Raw genomic sequence first — 19,733 nt, forward strand, 5'->3', positions numbered from 1 at the left:
CAGACTCAGTGGCACAGGCCCGTGATGCCAGGAGTCGGGAGACTGCAACAGGGGACTGCGTTAAGACCAGGGTCAGAATGGGATATCTCCCCCTCAACAAAAACAAAATAATACAAAAATTATGTTTGAGTGTTTGCTGATCCTCAGCCTTACTGGCTCTTGCTAAATGGTCCCGGGAGAAAAAAAAAATTCATGAACACCAGTAACCAGGAGCTACACCTGCATGTTTATGAAGTATCAGTTACATAGTTTCTGAAATTACATGTTGGTGTGTGTGTGCATGTGTGTGTGTATTTATGTCTCTGTTTTTTATGTACGTGTGTGCATGTGTGTGTATGTGTGTATGTATGAAGGTTTAAGCGCAGGCACTAAGGTATGCTAAGCATACATTGTTTTATAACACAAGGATATCCCTTCCCCGACCCTGAAACCGTAATGTTTTTAAGAGATGAGAAGGGCTTAAGTGATCCCTCTGCCTCAGTTTCTTCATTAGCTGAGGCAACAGTGGAGTCACGTGCTTTGCTGTGCAGAGTTATAAAAGTTAATTCAGGGGACAGTGAGATGTCTCAACAACTGAACACCCTTGCCATAGAAGCTTGGACCAGGGTTCAACCCCACAAAGGTGGGAGGAGAGACTGACTCTCTGAGTTTTAGGTCCCCAGTAAGATCTGAGGATTTACATGCTAGAATTAGGGGTGTGAGCATTTGTCTCTGCTCTGCTCTGTTTTGTGAGTTCATCTGACTTTGCATCCCAGGCTGTCCTTCAAGTCACAATCCTCCTGCCTCAGCACAAGTGCTGGATTTGTAGATGTGCTCCACCAAACCACGCTAGCTTGCAGCTTTTGAAGTGGTTGAGAATTAACGTAGCGAATTCAGCTTTACAAAACACTCTTTGAGACAGGGTTTCAGGTGGCCCAGGTTAGCTGATAATTGGCCCTGCTGAAGTTCACCTTGAACTCCAGATCCTCGTGCCTCTCCCTCCCACGGGCTTAAAACACCAGGTTTAAGATTATCTTGTCAACCTGAGGAGGAAATCCTACTCCAAAGTCACCCACGGGGAGTCATTACCACAGATTTCACCAAATTCAAAGTTATGTTAAGTCACACTTTATTAAACAAGAAAAGTTTTTTTAAAAAAGATTTGTTATGTACATAGTGTTCTGCCTGCATGTATGCCTGCAGGCCAGAAGGGGACATCAGATCTCATTACAGATGGTTGTCAGTCAGCATGTGGTTACTGGACCTCTGGAAGAGTTGTCAGATCTCTTAACCTCTGAGCCCTCTCTCCAGCCCCAAGGGAAGACTTTGGTTACCATTCTCAAGACACAGAGGGACAAATGGCCAGAGGTCACACCGTTCTCAGTGTTTATTTGAATCATCACATAATCTAATCAGACACCCACTGTTTGAAGTTCCTGGGTTTTGTCCTGATTGGTACTGAGACACTGAGATTACTCTGGACCTTCCCACCCAAACTGTTTCCCTTTGCTGTGTTCACAGTCATGTGACTCCATAATCCCCACAGCCGTAGTATGGCCTCCCTGACAGTTCACAGGCTGTTCTCATTAGTGTTCGATCTGCATTTCCACAGAGTTAATGTGTGTATTAGAAGGGTATGAGTCTGGGCATGAGGGCACATATCATCAATCCAGCACTCGGGAGGCAGAGGCAGGCAGATATCTGTCGGCCGGAGGGTAGTCTGGTTTACATAGAGAGCTTCTTCCCGACCAGGGCTGTACAGTAAGACTCTGTCTTTAAATTGAAAGTATATATATATAGCTGTAAAATCTTCTATCGGGTACCCAGGCCCAAATCTGAATTTCATCCCCATTCTTATCAATGGCTCTCTCACTTTGATTGGCAGCATCGCTGCCTGCTGGGGTTCCTGAAGATGCACACAGGCAGAGCCCTTCATCAGCTAAGGATCCTGGAGATGCTGTCCTGCCTCCATCAACTCTCTTCCCTTTCTCTTCTTCATGAGAGAGTCAAGAGCACTGGTCAGTGGACTGGCTGAAGCCAGCTCTGGGCATTTGTTGTTGGTTTAGTTTTTGGTTTGTTTTGTAGTGTAGAGAAAACACTTGTGTTTAGCCGTGGCCACAGCCCAGCATAAGTCTCTAGACCGTCAGCGTGCCTTCTAAGACAATAGCAGCGCCACCCTTCAGGTCAACTCGTCCATCAGGTCGCAGGGAAATGTCCAGTTCTCCTCCTCGGCGGGAACACTGAAAGGCTTAAAGAGAACACAGAGTGGAGCCAATTGAGAGTGTTTCCCTGTGATTAACACAGCGAAGGATTTGTTGTTACAAACCTGCAACTCCTCCCAGGCCAGTTTCCAGGATAAATTTCTCAGGTGTCCATAGTGCCTCCCACCTCCACCCCATCCTCCTGCAGGCCCAGAGGCCCACACATAACTGATGTGCCCACAGTGCCCAGCCCTTCCCTTCCTGGGCCTTGTCTGCTACTTCCTGCATGGCCCCAGCTGTGTCCCACCTAAAGCATCCTCCAGGAACGCTCAAGGATGTGCGAAGAGAATGGGAGTGAGGAAGGGTAGTTTAAGAAGTGTAGAGAGGGTGTCCTGCCCCACCTGACAAGGATCCCCCCTCCTTTTCAGCTCAGAAAAGTCAAATGGAGTTTGTTTCCTTGTAGTAAGTTAAAGCAACTGCAAGGCCAGGTGCCCAAGAGAGGTGCAGTCTCAGCCCTCCAGGAGAGCCACGCTTAGCAAGTCAGAGGAGAAACACCTGTTCTCCACATCAAGGTCACGGAGCCCGAGTTCTCCCCCCCCCCCCCCCAGGAGGAGCTCATGTTTGTGGATCACAGCCCTGCTCTGATAAAGAGATGACGTAGCTCCCTTCAGCCGAGTTCCTGTTCCGTGAACCTGGGGGACTGGCCCTTCAGGCGCAGGGGCACACACCTGGCCCCCCCTGAGTTACACAGCAGGACTCTGTCTCAAAAAGCCAAGAGCTGGAGCTATGACTCCATGATATCCCATTTGTCGAGCACCTGAAGGACCGAGTTCAACACCCAACTACCCAAAATGAAGGAGAGAAGGGGTAGGGAGAGCTAAGCCCACCTCGCATGTCTTTCTTCCCCAGCTCCTCAGACCAGTAGGGGCCAAGAATAGTGTGGGCAGACCCTGGAAAGAAATGACAAATATGAGCACAGGAACGACATTTCTCTATCAACAGTCACAGCCACTCATCCAGTCTGACCGAACCTTAGATCATCTGGTCCCATGTCGAGGGGCCCCAGCAGAGCGTGGAGTGAGGGAAGGGGGAGGATGCATGAGTAATTGCTTCCATGGCGCCTGCCAAATCTCTACTCTCTCTGAAGCTGCGCTCAACTGCAGGGTCATTCTCTATTTGCTTTCTTTTTTTAAGACAGTCTCGTGTAGCCCAGGCTATCCAAAATACCTAAGGTTAGTCTTGAACTTCTTTTCTCCCTGCCCTAACCGCCCAAGTGTCACCGTTTTTGTTTTTATGGGATTTCATCTAGAATCTGATCAGAAATTACATATGAAAATGAAGAAGCAAAATGTAAACAAAATCCTGCAGGGTTCTGTGACTGTCACCTGTAATCTCAGCTTTTGCAGGGAGAAACAGAAGGGTCATGAGTTCCAGGTCATCCTCAGCTAGTTAGAGAGGCCAAGCTAGGCCTAGATTTCCTTTCTCAGGGAGAAAAGAAAACGTCAAAGTAACTAAAAATCTTGAGGGGCAAAGTGTAGTGGGGGAAAATCCCTCCCAAAAAAAGTGTATTAAGAATTATGGGATTCATACTAGTTTCCTTGTCCCAAGACCCCCAGTCCACTCCACCCCAGTAGCACATTCCTCCTGGTCCTAGGACCTTCACATTCTAGAAAACTCTACACACACAAAATGTACTGGGTGTCTGTTCCAGTTGTTTGTGCATGCCACCCGGGACCCTCTGCCCTGGGGAGAGGCTCACTGGACCACACAGCCGCTAAGGGGATGTTCCTGAGTCTTCAGCTCTGCTTACATGCGGAGCTTCGAGTTGGTATGTTCTGTTCCTCACTGAGGTCTAACTGTAGGGTCCAGAGCGTCCTGACTCTTGGCATCTGGAGCCTCTGCCCAGCCCCTCTCAGCCCTGAACCTGCTTCCCCTAGCAACGCCCTCTATCAGCCACCCCCACCTGAAGAGTACTATGTAGCCCTCCCTTGTCTCCATGAAGCCAGGAAGCACAGGGAATAACTTAGCAACCTAGGACTCCACTTAGCCTGGGCTATGCACACACCTCTCCAGAACAATGTACCTAGCAAGCTGTTAACAGATTCGAACCCTCTTGCCCCTCAGAGCTGCAACTGTATACCTGTTATAAACAATGGGAATACCCTCAATAAACTCTCCAGAGTGCCCCTGTTTCTATCCAAATACATCCTAGAACACAATCTGAGTTCTATGCCATAGGCAATGGGCCAATCCGCCTAGACTGTTTTGGGTACTTGTGCAATAAGGCACACTGTCCTCAACACGAACTTTTTTTTATTAATTTTATGTGCCTGGTGTTTTGTCAATGGTGTCGGGTCCCCAAGAAATGGACTTAGAGACAGTTGTGAGCTGCCATGTGAGAGCTGGGAATTGAACCCGGGTCCTCTGGAAGAGCAGTCAGTGCTCTTAACTGCTGAGCCACCTCTCCAGCCCCCTCAACGTGAACTTTTAAGAAGAATCCCCTAATTACCCTCTTATGCCTATGCATCATTGTGTGTGTCTATGATTAAAATTAGATGCATTATTACAAGCAATATGCCTAGAGAGGAAGGGCCTACATAACCTGTACTCGCCAATCAAAAGAGACTCTCCCAAATTATGTTCTTAGTAACCAAACGCCTCTTCTCTTGAACCCCATGAAAGAAGATGCCAGGGACTGGAGAGATGGCTCAGCAGTTCAGAGCACTGGGTGATCCCGTAGAGGACAGAGCTCAGTTCCCAGAACCAATACAGAACAGCTCACAATCATAGAACACTCCAACTGCCACGTCCCCCTCTGCTGGCCTCTGGGGAAACTGAACATTAATGAGCACAGGCAGAGAGACAGACAGACAGACAGACCACACACACACACACACACACACACACGTATGAACAAACAATAGTTGAACCCCTCAGTAAGAGTTTGCTCACATACCTCACTGTCAGTCTTAACAAAGTGTCCTCTCTGATCTCTCATCTCGCTCTGAGCAAAACGTTTTCACTATTGTGCAACCTCTCTGGGCTTTTATTTCGATTTTTGAATAAGATGACTCTGGCCACATGGAACATCCCGGAAGAGTACCTGTTACCGGGTCTTCAGCCACACCAACCCATGGTGCAAAGTACCGGGAGTAGAAGTCATAGTGGGGTGTCTGCCCCCCAGGCTCTCCTCTGAGAGTGAGAATGAGTCCTTTCACCTTCCCTGTCTTTTCCATTCGAGGCAGAGGTTCTGTGTTCACCCTCAGGGTCTCCAGAAAGGACCTTAAGCACAAACAGGACGGGTTCGGAATCAATATTTTCAGATCACCCCCTTCACAGAATAGAAAGAGGCTGAGCTGTGCCCAGATAGCTCAGTAGCACTCTGGAGGCAGAGGCAGGTGGATCTCTTTGATTTTGAAGACAGCCTGGTCTACAGAGTGATTTTCAGCCAGAGCTATACTAGGGAGACTGAAAATAAAATAGAAAAGAAAAGAAGTGGTAAATCATGCTTTGGTGATCACGTGGAAGCAGAGCTGGACACCTGGGTGCTGGGATGTGAATGGTTAAACACGGCATTTACCTGTCGTAAGAATCGCTGAGCCGGACCATGAGGTTTTTGGTGTCTGGAGAGTACCGGATATCCTGAACCAGGGTGTCCCCTATGGCTGTCTGTGAAGCAGATCACAATTCCTCAGGGACCAACTCTTACTAAGTTGTTAGATGTTTGTCTAGATGCCAGAAGCTGGGTCTGTCCCCAGCACCGCATTAACTAAGCATGTTCCCATAAAACCAGGGTTCAGAGGCAGGAATGTCAAGAGTTCAGGGTCAGCCTCAGCCAGTCAGCAAATGTGAAGTCAGCCTGGGATCCTGAGGTTCTGTCTCAAAAGCAATAAAACAATATAGCTAGGCACACTTCTTTGACACCAGCACATGGGAGACAGAGGTAGGAGCTAGAAAGCTCGAGGAATTCCAGGACTCAGGACTGGTTTGTGGTTAGGATTTGCTTTATCCTCAGCAAGCACACTGCCTTCATCAGGCTGGAAGTCAACCCTGCTTGGTCCAAAGGGGCTGAGGATGCCTGTTATTCTCCTCACTGCCTCCTTCAGGTCTTTTCTGTCTTCCCCACACACTCCATCTTTCTCCTGCCCCTTGGTGGAGGTCATATTGCTCATAGTTAAATGAGTCAGCTGTGGTTGTATGACCTGTAATCCTAGTACCTGAGAGGCAAGAGAATTGCAAGTTCAAGGCTAGCCTGAGCTACCCAGTGAGGAATGATTATAACTCAATGAATGTTAGACACAATACTAACATCTGACCTGAAACCACCACGGCTTCTACCACAGTGCGTACACAGGTAGAGGTTATTTTATGGGGTCATGTCACACCAGAGCTTTCAAACACAAACGACCACAGCACAGGGCTCTAACTGGAGACTTTCCACCAACCTTTATCAAGTCTTCCACCTCATGGAAATCCTAGAAGAGGAAAAGAGACGCAGTCATTGCTCAACGGGAGAGCCACGGCTCAACGTAGTTTGTGGATACAGTTGTGTGTATTAAGATGAGAGGTAAACACAGAAAGAGCTGACCTGAGGGAAGGCTGGGTAGAGAGGAAAGTCCAAGACAATCCCGTCCTCTGCTCTTCTGGCCTTTAGCTCCCCGCTCATAGTGGTGAAGGTTAGAGTGCTGTTTGTGTTCTCTGGACAGAGGAGGAAGCAAGAACCAGGAAAATAAAAGTAATTGTGTTTTCTGGGTGGTTGTGGTGGTGTGTATATGTATGTGTGTGTGTCTGTAGACTGAACCCAGAGGGTCAAACATGAAAGTATCTCCCCCTAAGGTATCTCCCCATTCCTCATTGGTTTTTTTTATTGTTGTTTTATAGGTTGTTTGGGCTGGCCTTGAGTCCCATCTGGTAGCTTAGGAAGTCTGAATTTCTCAGCCTCCCGATGAACAGGCCTATGTCATCCCCCTAAACTTGCCTTCATTCTTATCCTCTGCTCGTACGAACAAGTTCATTTTATCATAATGACCAGGATTTGATGATTTGACAGGAAAATGCCCCCAGCACTTGGTCCCCAGCACGTAGCAGTGTTTTGAGGAGAGACAGAGTTTGAGAACTGGTCCACAGGTGAAAGGTCTCGGAAGGGGGTTTTCAACAGGGACCCTAAGACATATTGTCGGGCAGTGAGGAGTTGATTAAAAGCATTATATACACTATGGGCTGACAACAAGATGGCAGAGGCCCTGCACAGAACTAAGGATCCAGCCTAGGAGACAGACAGCATGAGGGGTTCTGAAGAGAGGAAATCAGCGCCCACATGGCAGAAGTGAGGGATCTCTTAGGTCTTTCTGAGTATGGGGGTGACCTCCCAGCACAAGCCTAGGCTCTTGGAGTCCCAGGAAGGAGGCAGGGATGGGGGTGTAGATGTGTGGCCACCAGGACCAGCTTTGATATAAAATTACTCCCTTAGATAAGAGTTCCTGACACCAGGAAGTCTGTTACTTATAAGTCACACTGTCTCAGTAAGGTGCTTGTCAGTGTCTGTGAAGGGAAAGGACCTTCTGCAGGGTCTTGTGGCCTGAGCAATGGTTGGATTTTAACAGTACATCCTTGCAAAGGCCACGGCCTTCGAGGGCTATAACTTGACCAGCATCTGGCCCAAGATTATTGCTTCCTCTCTGATCGCTCTAGTGCAAGCTCTTAAAAATCATGGACCAAGCCACCACGGCCACCATGATGGCCCTCAAACCCTTAAATGTGAGCCAAACCGAACCTCTCCTCCCTTAAGTGGCTTCTGTGACATATTCTGTCACAGCAACAGGGACATAGTGGTACACTGGATTCTGTGGTGGAGAGGCCTTGGCTAACTCATGACTTCATCTCCTGCCAGGCACACACAGGCTCCTCTAGAACCTACGGACAGACGCCACACAGCAGGAGCTTGGCATCTCCTCCTGATCTAGCTGAGTGCACGGGTTTCATCTTCTTCAGCTCAAGGTCCCTGTCTACCTTCTCAAACTGTGAGTCACAACCTCATATGAGGCCATGGAACTGAATGTGGACATTGCAAAGAGTGTATCAATAGTGCACGGCTTCTGAACACGCAACAACCAGAAATTAATTCAGAACCTTCTGCGTAGTGAGCAGAAAGGGTTCTTCTGTCTGTGCTCACCCCTCTACGAAGGTTTAGCTGCTAGCCATGCTAATGGTTTGGGAAGAAGATAGTGGAGCATCTTTAACCTGACTGTTTAAATGGTTTGTGGTAGTGAAAACCTGTAATATCAATACTTGGGAGTGAAGACAGAAAGAGCAGACTTCAAGGCTATTTAGGGTGTATAAGAAATTATAGAAGACCCTATCTCAAAAGAAGAAAAACAAAAAGAAAGAAAAGTATGACTTTAAGATCAGTGGGCATTATGTGAAGAATAGCAAGCCTTTGTTTTCTAGATAGAACATTATATACCATGTCCATTCTGATCATACAACTCCCTCAGCCTCATGCAAATAAAATATAATTTAGGAAAAAATTCACATTACTAAGCCACAGTGGTACATGCTATAATACTAATTAATTATAATTCTTGGATGGCAGAAACAGTAGAATCCAGAATTTGAAAGTCACCATCATCTACACAGGAAGTTTAATGCCAACCTGAGCTAAATGAGACCCTACCACAAAACAAACAAACAACAATAAACAAACAAGCAAAGTCCACGTTACTTATTTTGTGAAACAGCACAGCTGCAGAGGCCAGGGTGGCGTGACCACACAGCGGGAACTCACTCTCTGGAGTAAACCACCTCAGTCCAAAGTGGGAACCTTCGGGGGAGCAAATGAAAAAGAAAAGCAAGATCAGACCCACACAGTCAGGTTAAAGATGTCTTGGTATCGTCTTCTCGAAACCATTAGTATGGCTAGCATACTAATGGCTACCCCTTCATAGAGGGGTAAGCAGGGTAGACAGGAATTCTGCTCCCTGCTGAGAAAGGTCCCCAAGACTTGAGTCCCCAGGACTCACATGGTTGAACCAGAGAACCAAGCCCTACAAACTGTCCTCCAGCCTCACACAAATGCTGTGGCACACACATAGGCTTGGGTGTATGCACACACACACGTAAAACAAAGCATTTAAATGTATGTTTACTTTGTGTGAAGTTGTCAGTCGGTTGCAGTTTTCGAACAAACGCGGTTTCAGAGAGGTTCATTTCTCGTGCAATGAGTTGATGAGTATCATCGTCCAATGTCTTAAGTAGAAAAAGAAAAAGGTTATTGAGAGCCTGGAAACACAGATCTGACTTAACAAGGCAGCTTATTTGCATCAAAAGTCATGTGCTTGGCATAGTGGTGCACACCTTTAGTCCCAGCACTTGGGAAGCAGCAGCAGGCGGATCTCTGTGAGTTTCAGGACAGTTAAGGTTATATAGTGAGATCATGATGATAGATAGTAAGATAGATATAGGTGGAGAGAGAAATGATAGACAAATTATTGATAGATAGTAGATAAATGAGTGATAGATAGATATAGACAGAAAAATAGATGAGGCCAAGCAGTGGTAGCACACACCTATAAACCCTGAACTTGGGAGACAGAGGCATGGGGATCTTGGTGAGTTTGAGGCCAGCCTGATCTACAAAGCAAATTCCAGGACAGCCAGGACTGTTACACAGAGAAACCCTGTCTCGAAAAACAAAAAAAAACAAAAACAAACAAAAAAACAAAAGATAGATGATAGATACATGATTGATTGATAGTATTCAGACAGATGATAAAGTAGATAGATGATAGATAGATGATAGATAGATAGATAGATAGATTGATAGATAGATGATAAATAGATGACAGACAAGCAGCGTATTAGCTTCTCACTTTGAACAGCTCAAAGCTCAGGCTTTGCCCTAGCACTCTGCACTGTCTGGCCATCACGAGCTCTCGTTATATTAACAGTATGCCGAAAGGAAAGGCACCAGCAAGCAGAGAAACGTGGGCTATCGCAAGGTTTCTAAGGAGCTGACAGAGAGTGCTGAGTGGGGCTGGCAGCAGGAACCACTGCTGAAGGAATCTGATGTAGCCCTGGGCCCCTCCCCAGACCTGCCCAATCAGATTGTCCTCTCAAACAAGATGCCAGGACTTCTGGGTGCTCATTAAAGTCTGAGAAGTCCTGGCGTGCAAGGGACTCAGTGTCGAGATGGAAGCCAGGACACCTACAGGAAGTGACCAATGCTAGAGAGATCAAGGCGGGTAGGGTTGGTTGGTTTGGGGGCTGGGATGCTGGAGGCTGGATCCAGGTGTTGTCTGTGCTCAGCATTGTGTTCTACACCGAGCTTCACTGTCAGCCTCGAGAGGAGACAATGTCAACAAGAAGTACTCAAAGTACACTATGCTCCGAAGATGCTCACAACCGTCTCTAAGCCCAGTTGCAGGGGATCCAGGGCCCTCTCCTGGCCCCTGCCAACATCAGGAATGCACAAGGTCCACACACATGCTTGCAGGCCAACATTCATACACATGAAGTACAAATAAATCCCTAAATACATGAATTTAATAAGATCTTGTGCTGGGTCTGGGCAGAAGATCAGGTTTGGGTGAGGCAGATGGAAAATGAGAGTCTTGTATAGGGGACGGAAGTGTCTTAGGCAAGTCACAGCCCCGCCTCTGCTCTCCTAAAATCGGGGAGTAAAGTACATCTATGGGCAGACTCCATGAGGTTCATTCATAACATGCACATTCAGGAACACACACATACACACTGATTTCATTTCATTACAATATATATTTTTCCATTTTACACAACAAGCTTCTTTTTTGCAGATAGTAATACGATCTGGGGGTCTGACTCAGTGGTAGAACACAATTTGGCATGTATGACATCCCCCACTTCAAATAACCAGGCATCCCCTAAGTACCCAGACCCCCACCCCAAATAACAAGACCCAGCTTTTTGGTCTTGTTGGTTTGAGACAGGGTCATGTAGCCTCAGCTAACCAAGCTACATAGCTAGGATGACGGTGAACTTCTGATCTTACTTCCTCTATCTCCCAAGCTCTGGGACCACAGACATGACCACCATGCCCAGCAGCACCCTCTGGCTTCAGTGTTCATTTCCCTCAGCATCCTCCAGGCGGTCAAACCCCCAACACCAAAACCAAAGTGATGTTTGCTGTTCAATGTCTGACGGTGTGAAACAGTAAGGTGCTAGCTAATATCTTAGGACCCACAGGGTTATGGAACTGGAACACACAGACACACAGACAGACAGACAGACAGAATGAATGAATGAATGAATGAATGAATGAATGAATGAATAAAGTTTCATACTCTCATCTTGTGGCAATATAGCAGCATGGCATCCTTCTTTCATGTGACAGTTTGTCTTCTGAATCTTTGTCCCTCTACCGTATTAGACTTCAGAGAACCCAGGGCAACTGGTACAGCAAGTACTAAAAACACCAGGAAGATGTTGGGACCCCTTCCCCTGCCCCCAAACCTCTGGAAGAGGCACTGTCTCCACCTTCATGTGTTCCTGATCGTTCATATGAAGGTTGGGGATGTAGCTCAGTGGTAGAGCAAGGCTGTGGATATGGCTCAGTAGTAAAGCGGCTGCCTAGCATGACTAAGGCCCTGCACCCCTGCCTTTCCCCAGACCTGAAGAATTCAAAGTAAATGAAAATGTTTAAAAAAAAAAAGCTAGGTGTAATAGGGAGGCAGAGGCAGCACACTGTGAGTTCCAGGATAGTCAAGGCCACACAGAAAAATCCGGTCTCAAAAAAACCAAAGTAAATAAATAAATAATTACAAAACTCCTCCTTGTTGTCAATAGAAATAACTTCTGATGTTTGAGAGAAAAATAATGTAATGATACAAATACTATATTTGGGGACTGGAGAGATGGCTCAGAGGTTAAGAGCACTGACTGCTCTTCCAGAGGTCCTGAGTTCAATTCCCAGCAACCACATGGTGGCTCACAACCATCTGTAATGAGATCTGGTGCCCTCTTCTGGCCTACAGGCATACATGGAGGCTGAACACTGTATACATAATAAATAAATAAATCTTTTTTAAAAAAAACAAATACTATATTTGGCCTTAGCATCATGGTTCCTAAAAGCATAACAGACAGTAAATCTTATTTAGAATAAACACATTGAATACACAATAAACTTTCTTTTATAAATAATTTTAATTTTTACTTATTTTGTTTGGTTTTTCTGAGTCAGGGTCTTACTTTTGAACCCAGCCTCTCTTGGAACTTGCTCTGTAGACCAGGTTGGTCTCCAGCTTACAGAGATCATCCTGCTTCTGCCTTGGAAGTGTTGGGATTAAAGGTGTATGCCACATTGCCTGGCCCCAGAAAGACATTTTTAATTGTCTTAGTGGGGGGAAACTGTTGTTATCTAGTGGACAGAAGCCAAGGATGCTGCTGAAAACCTTACAAGGCACATCAGGGCACCCTCAACAAGAGAACCATCTGGTCCAACACATCAGTGTGCTGCTGAGAACACACACACACACACACACACACACACACACACACACATACACCAACAGTAACAAACAAAAACAGAGAGTGACAGGTCCTTTAGCTCTAATGTTTATTGATATTAGTATTCTGGAGATAAAGTTATGAAACAACACAAATTATTATCTGGTCAAAACACAGTTACATAGGCTGTGTCTCAAATATATATGCATATATTTTTACACATGTTTACATGTAAATTATTTATATATACTTATATGTACATACATGTATTTATATCTATAAATGTGTACATATGTGCATATGTATACACACACACATATATGAGTGACATGAAGACATGGGGGCAGATACAGTTAGATTCTTGACAGACAATTACAGGAAGTTGTACTTGCTATATTAAGCCGATAGAAGGTTCCAAATTTGGAACCTGGTTGCTAATCTTCCAAGCTCTTGTATTACTAGATAGAACCTAGCAATTCCTTTACCCTGTGTAGCTGGCAGAAGGAAAGTACAGGCTGCAAGGTCACTTAACGAATGCACAGCCGACCTGAGGCTCGTCTCTCTAGCCCTCAGATATCAGCTCCTTTACGCTAATTGCTCTAAGTAAAAGGGTGAGGTTTATTTCATTGTTTGAGGCAGCTCTCATTAATAGTCCAGGCTGGCCTAGAGGCTACTGTGTAGCCCAGGCTGGCCTCAAATCCATGATCCTCCTGCACAGCTGATTCCTCTTTTTTATGTGGCTCCAGGTGTGTGTGTGTGTGTGTGTGTGTGTGTGTGCGCGCGCGCGCACGCGCGCCCGTGCAGAGGACAGAGGACCATTCATTGCCTTGGCAGCAGGCACCTTTGCTCACTGAGCCTCTCACTGGCCCCAAGGCGCATGTGTGGGGTCAAAGGACAGTTTGCAGAGTCAGCTCTCTCCTCTCACCATGTGAATCTCGGGACTGAACTCAGGTCCTCAGACTTAGCAGCAAGCACCCTTACCTGCTGGGTCAGTCATCTTGCAGGACACTGAAGAGAATGTGTACTACATTCCTGAGGTACAGAGCAGGCGGCAGGCAGGCATGACAATGAACCCTGCAAGTCAAGCACTCAGGAGGCCGAGATACGTAGAGTCTAAGGGTAGCCTTGGCTACATAGAGAGTTCCAAGCCAGTCAGAGTAACACAGTGGACCCTGTCTCTACTGGCCCTGCTAAAAAGCCCCAGGATGTTCACATACAAGTGCCAAATGGCATTTCAGCCGTTTCTACCCACAGATATCCTGTAATTTCATGCTCAGTTTTTGGTGCTAATTAAACAAAAACCTAATTCTGAAGGGGAGCTCCAATCATTCTTTTATAAAACAATTGATTATTTGTTACTTTTTATGTTTGTAAGATTCTTCTCTGTAGCCGGGCGGTGGTGGCGCACGCCTTTAATTCCAGCACTTGGGAGGCAGAGGCAGGCGGATCTCTGTGAGTTCGAGACCAGCCTGGTCTACAAGAGCTAGTTCCAGGACAGGCTCCAAAACCACAGAGAAACCCTGTCTCAAAAAAAAAAAAAAAAAGATTCTTCTCTGTATACCCCAGGCTGGTCTCTCACTCATGACCCTCCTGCCTTATCTTTGAAACAACAGAGTTGTAGGCATAGACCCCCCACTTCCTGCTGCTGCTGCCTCTTTAATGGGCTCCAGTTGCCCTACGTGGGAATCTGTGCTTCTGACTGGGTCTAGGAGCAGCCATTCCTGTCATAACCTGAAGACATGACCATCACCGGTACAACAAAGATCACAAGCCAAAGTGGCAAGCACTCAGATGGCCTCACAGGCTCTACACACATCTAGAATTTCAGGCAGGCCTGGCCCTTGAGAAGCGAGTACTTACATTTTCCATGAGGCAGACGGCAGCAGGATTGCCACGGAAAGCTGTTGCCGTGAATGCATCTGCTATGAAAATCGGGAGCTTCATTTTCCTCCCCGTTCTGTCTGCGAGGTTGCTGCCTTGCTGGGAGCCTGCTTCACTCCCTGTAAAGTTAATGTTTTACTTCATACACAGTTAATAATTCCCAGATAAAAAGTCAAATGGTTACTCCAACATACCTGCACCTAAAGATGTGTGATTCCCTTGTTTTTAAAGCCTCTGCATTAAATTTGTTTTAAAATACTAGCTAAGAGAAGCAGAGCGGTGGTGGCGCACACCTTTAATCCCAGCACCCGGCAGGCAGAGGCAGGCGATCTCTGTGAGTTCGAGGCCAGCCTGGTCTACAAGAGCTAGCTCCAGGACAGGCTCCAAAGCTACAGCTGGTCTCTGTACCAGCTAAATGAACTATTTTTCACACCACACACAGAACTCTGCAGCATCATCACCCTCCATCCTAGAGTAGCCGAGACTAGCTATGACAGCATTTTTCATGACGTTCATGAGCTGTCTGAGAGGCACAGGTGCTGCTTGCTGTCTTCCCATGCAGACAAGCTCTTCTCCCAAGGCCCAGCATGGCAGCGGTCACCGGTGATTACTCATGTAAGGCGGGAGGATTGGGAGCAAAATCAGCAGGTGCATCTCTGAGATCGAGGCCAGCATCATCTACAGAATGAGTTCCAGGACAGCCAGAGAAGGCAGGTTTCGAAAAGCAAACTATCTGTCGGTCTGTCTGTCTATCTAATACACACATACATACACACACACACACAAGTTATAAATATGTATATATATTCTGAAAGTTGTTTGTATGTGGGTGTGTGTGTGTGGAGCATTAAACCCAGGGACTCACTCATGCTAAGCACAAGGTTTACAACTCCTGAAGTTCCCAGTTTTTTGAAGAGTTTGTCGGGGAGATGTTTCCTCATATCTCTGTACACACTGGCCCCAGACACTTGCCTTTGCCTTGTAGTATAGATACATCACCATACCCAGCTCTGGCTTTGTATGTGTTTTTTAGTTAAATTCATTACTGAAGACTAGAATTTTACCCTTAAGTGTGCTTTTTAAGTTTCTAGAAATGCTGTATTGCTTCCCAAACCACCACCAACAACAAAAGTCTTTTTCAAGGACATAGGTCTCAAAGACTCCAACAACCGGTGTCATTCACTTATTCAACAAGATGCCCCTAGATCTCTCCATGCATGACATCCCCAACTTCACCTTCTCTTCCTCAAAGAATGTGGGTTTTGTTTTGGCTTCAGGGATGCACAGGGCCCCTGTCAGTTCTGGACAATTTCATTCCCTTTGCCAGATGCTCAATCTTAAAGACGGCCCTACCACTAGATGGCGACAAGTCTCAGAGAACGGTGGCTAGAAAGATTATGGGAAGGATGTTCTGCTCTCAGATGAATGGGAACAGGGCTAAGAGAATAGAGGACGCCATCCTTTTCCTTTTCCCCTGAGCTGGACATGTTGATGCTATAAATGCAGCTGGCTGGTCTTTGGACCATGACAAGCAAGGAAACAGAAAGCTAAGAGACTAGATGAAGGGAAGTGTGCTTTCTCACGCTGTAGTTAACCCGCTAGGTGACCCTTAAGTGCTCCTACCTCTAAACTTCCTGCCCAATACAGAGCAAATGTCCCAAAGATTCAAGCCATTATTAATAGAGTAGCAGCCAAAATAATGACTCTCCAAAGTTGTCCACACTGTAACTTCCAAAAACCCGTAAGTGGTTTTTTTTGTTTTTGTTTTTTGAGACAGGGTTTCTCTGCGGCTTTGGAGCCTGTCCTGGAACTAGCTCTGTAGACCAGGCTGGTCTCGAACTCACAGAGATCCGCCTGCCTCTGCCTCCCGAGTGCTGGGATTAAAGGCGTGCGCCACCACCGCCCGGCCCGTAAGTGTGTTTTGTAACTAGCAAAAGGTTTAAGTTTAATGAACTGATGATTCTGAATTATCAAACCCTAGGAAAGAAAAGATTGGGGGGGGTTGTTTGTTTTTATTTTGGTTTTGGTTTTGTTTGTTTTTCGAGACAAGGTTTCTCTGTGGAGTTTTGGAGCCTGTTGTGGAACTAGCTCTTGTAGACCAGGCCGGCCTCAAACTCACAGAGATCTGCCTGTCTCTGCCTTCCGAGTACTGGGATTAAAGGCAATTTGTTTTTATAAACTACTGGGGATTAAACCCAGGGCCTCAGGCAGACTAGGCAAGCACTCTCCGCTGAGCACTCCACCCAAAGGGGATCTTTAATGGTGCGTCTTGAACGTGTGTGTCTGTTAGGCCTGTGTGTCAGTCTCCAGTATTGGGCACCACCCTTCTGAAATGGCATTTGATCACCTGCTCTCAGATGTGGGTGCTAGGAACCGAACCATGGTTCATTGTAAGAGTAGCAGAGGGCTGGAGAGATGGCTCAGTGGTTAAGAGTACTGACTGCTCTTCCAGAGGTCTTGGGTTCAGTTCCCAGCACCTATATGTCAGCTAACAACTCTCTGTAACTCTAAAATCTGACACCCTCATACAGACATATATGCAGGCAAAACATCAATGTGCAAAGAATAAAGAATAGATTTTTTTTTTTTTTTGGTTTTTCGAGACAGGGTTTCTCTGTGGTTTTGGAGCCTGTCCTGGAACTAGCTCCCGAGTGCTGGGATTAAAGGCGTGCGCCACCACCACCCGGCAAAGAATAGATAATTTTTTAAAAAGTAACAGATACTCTTAACCCCTGAGCTCTCTCTCTAGCCCCAGGTTTCTCTTACTCATAACTTGGTCTTTAATCTTCAATTTGGCATGAATATGCACTCTTAATCAGCAGTAAGAAAGTACAGAAAGACAGGCACATGTGGCTCATGCCTTTAATCCCAGCACTCGGGAGGCAGAGGCAGGCGGATCTCTGTGAGTTCGAGGCCAAGGTCTACAAGAGCTAGTTCCAGGACAGGCTTCAAAGCTACAGAGAAACCCTGTCTTGAAAAACAAAACAAAAAGTACAGAAAATGTTAATATCCCTTTTACACCTGTCCTGTTTACCCTGAGTCATGTAACAGAACAGTGTAGAAATGTCCCTGAAATCATGGGTTGGTGGTGGTGCTTGCCTTTAATCCCAGCACTTGAGAGTCAGGCAGATCTCTGTGTTTGATGAGGCCAACCTGATCTACAGCGTGAGTTCCAGGACAGCCAGGGCTGTTACACACGAGAAACCCTGTCTTGAAGAGCAAAAACAAAACAAAACAAAATGTCCTGGAAGTCTAACCTTGGGTACACTCACCATGCAAATATGAAGTAATTGGGTCCCTTTGTCTAGTAGGTTAGTCCCTTGGGAGTGCCCGGGAACAGAGCAGTGTGCTTGTAGCTTTATAGCCATTTCTTCACAGTTTCCCTTGGCTACAGATGACAGGGAGCAAATCTGGCTGTTCTGTAGCTTATTCGCTTTAAAAACGCACTTATGAGTGCTGCCTTACACTAGGGTACTCAATCATACACAGCAGTTTTGTCCCTTGACATTGTAAATGTTCATTAGCAGAGTGCTGGCAGCCACTGTGAACATGAATACTGGAGAATTTTTTGTTTTCATTTGTTTTAAAGGAAAGAGCAAAAAATTAACTGTTTTTCTGATGTTTTCTGAGTTAGACAGCATGATCCAGCAGCTTGTTTGTAATAGCAACCCCTGCCCTCCACTACCCATCAAAGACTAATTGGGTCTTTTTTTGTTCCTGTATAGGGAAACCACACTTGACTAAGTAACTGTGCAGATATTTATATTTTGAATTTTGAAGTTTTAGATATAATATTCTCACAGAGACTCACCAATTTTTATAGAGCTCTGTAGAATCTTGTTCTTTTCAAATTTATACTTATAATTCTAGTACTTGAGAGGCAGAAAGCAGGAGGATCAAGAGTTTGAAATAGCCAGTGATGGTGGCACACACCTTTAATTCCAGTACTTAGGAGGCAGAGGCAGGTGGGTCTCTGAGTTCGAGGCCAGCCTGATCTGCAGAGTGAGTTTCAGAACAGCTGAGTTTCAGGACACCCTGTTGGACTTAGTAACTCCTGTCTGTAATTGAATTAAGAAAAGCAATAAAAAGGAGAGGAACCAAAAGCTACAGAGAAACCCTGTCTCGGAAAAAAAAAAAAAGAGGAAACTTGACTGTTCCTAGGTATGATGGAGAAGGAGGTTTACTATAGATCTATGGAAAAGCATAGGTAGAGGCAGGGACAGGGACATCTGGGAGAGTCTAGAGGGGACATGTCCAGACTGAGCTGTGCCATGTAGGGAGAGGGGGAAGGGAGCAGAGAGAGGGGAACCAGGTGCAGCAGCCAGGAAGCCCAAAGCTACAAAGAGAGCAGGCCACCAAAATGGTTGGATTATACCGGGACAAGCAGCCCAGCCCTGAGGGCTGGAGAGTCCAGAGTTACAGGTGGGGGCTGAGGAAGGCAGGAGGAACCTGGCAGCCAGATCCACTTGAACATGTTTAATAAGCATCTGATCCATCTGTCCCCGGTTTGAAACCTAACAACAATACCAGCATGTAAGAGGCTGAGGAGATTTGTCATATTGTTCAAGGCCAACCTGATCTATATAATGAGCCTGGGGTAGCCTGAACTACAAAGAGATGCCCTCTCTTAAAAACAAATAAAATTGAAAAAGAAGGGAGGAAAGGAGGGGTCTGAGGAAGAGGAGTAGGAAGAAGAGGAGACCACCATTGTTATGGAACAATCTAATAGCCCCTGAAACAGATAGGGTATGTTCAAGTGAATTACTGATGTGGGATTTCCCTCTGTATGCTGTGCTTACCATTGGTTAATAAAGGATCTGCTTTGAGCCGATAGCAGAGCTATAGGGGAACAGAGCTAGGTGGGGAAAACTAAACTGAATGATGGGAAAAAGAAGGGTAGAGTCAGGAGAAGCCATGTAGCCCCGTTGGAGACGAATGCTGGAAATTTATCCAGTAAACCACAGCCTCGTGGCAATACACAGATTAATAGAAATGGGTTAAATTCATATGCAAGAGTTAGCCAATAAGAAGCTAGAGCTAATGGGCCAAGCAGTGATTTAATTAATACAGTTTCTGTATGGTTATTTTGGTTCTGGGCAGCGGGGATGAACAAGTGGCCTTCCTACTACAAATAGCTTGGCTTCTCTGCTATTCTCCTGGCAGATCCCCAATAGCAAAGCTTTTTCTATT

General features: G+C 46.0%; 1 protein-coding gene across 1 annotated transcript; it reads right to left on the reverse strand.

Moving 5' to 3' along the window:
- Window positions 1-1,093: 1,093 nt before the first annotated feature.
- Window positions 1,094-14,659, reverse strand: LOC142854475 (phenazine biosynthesis-like domain-containing protein 2). The gene is made up of 9 exons (XM_075980102.1): window positions 14,523-14,659; window positions 9,326-9,425; window positions 8,902-9,000; window positions 6,769-6,878; window positions 6,626-6,655; window positions 5,761-5,849; window positions 5,284-5,462; window positions 3,068-3,130; window positions 1,094-2,227 (listed from the first exon to the last, which is right to left on the reverse strand). The coding sequence occupies exons 1-9, from the start codon at window positions 14,604-14,606 to the stop codon at window positions 2,115-2,117; spliced, it is 867 nt and encodes a 288-aa protein (XP_075836217.1). The 5' UTR covers window positions 14,607-14,659; the 3' UTR covers window positions 1,094-2,114.
- Window positions 14,660-19,733: the final 5,074 nt, after the last annotated feature.

The sequence above is a fragment of the Microtus pennsylvanicus genome, chromosome 7 (assembly GCF_037038515.1).
Source record: "Microtus pennsylvanicus isolate mMicPen1 chromosome 7, mMicPen1.hap1, whole genome shotgun sequence".
NCBI lineage: Eukaryota > Metazoa > Chordata > Mammalia > Rodentia > Cricetidae > Microtus > Microtus pennsylvanicus.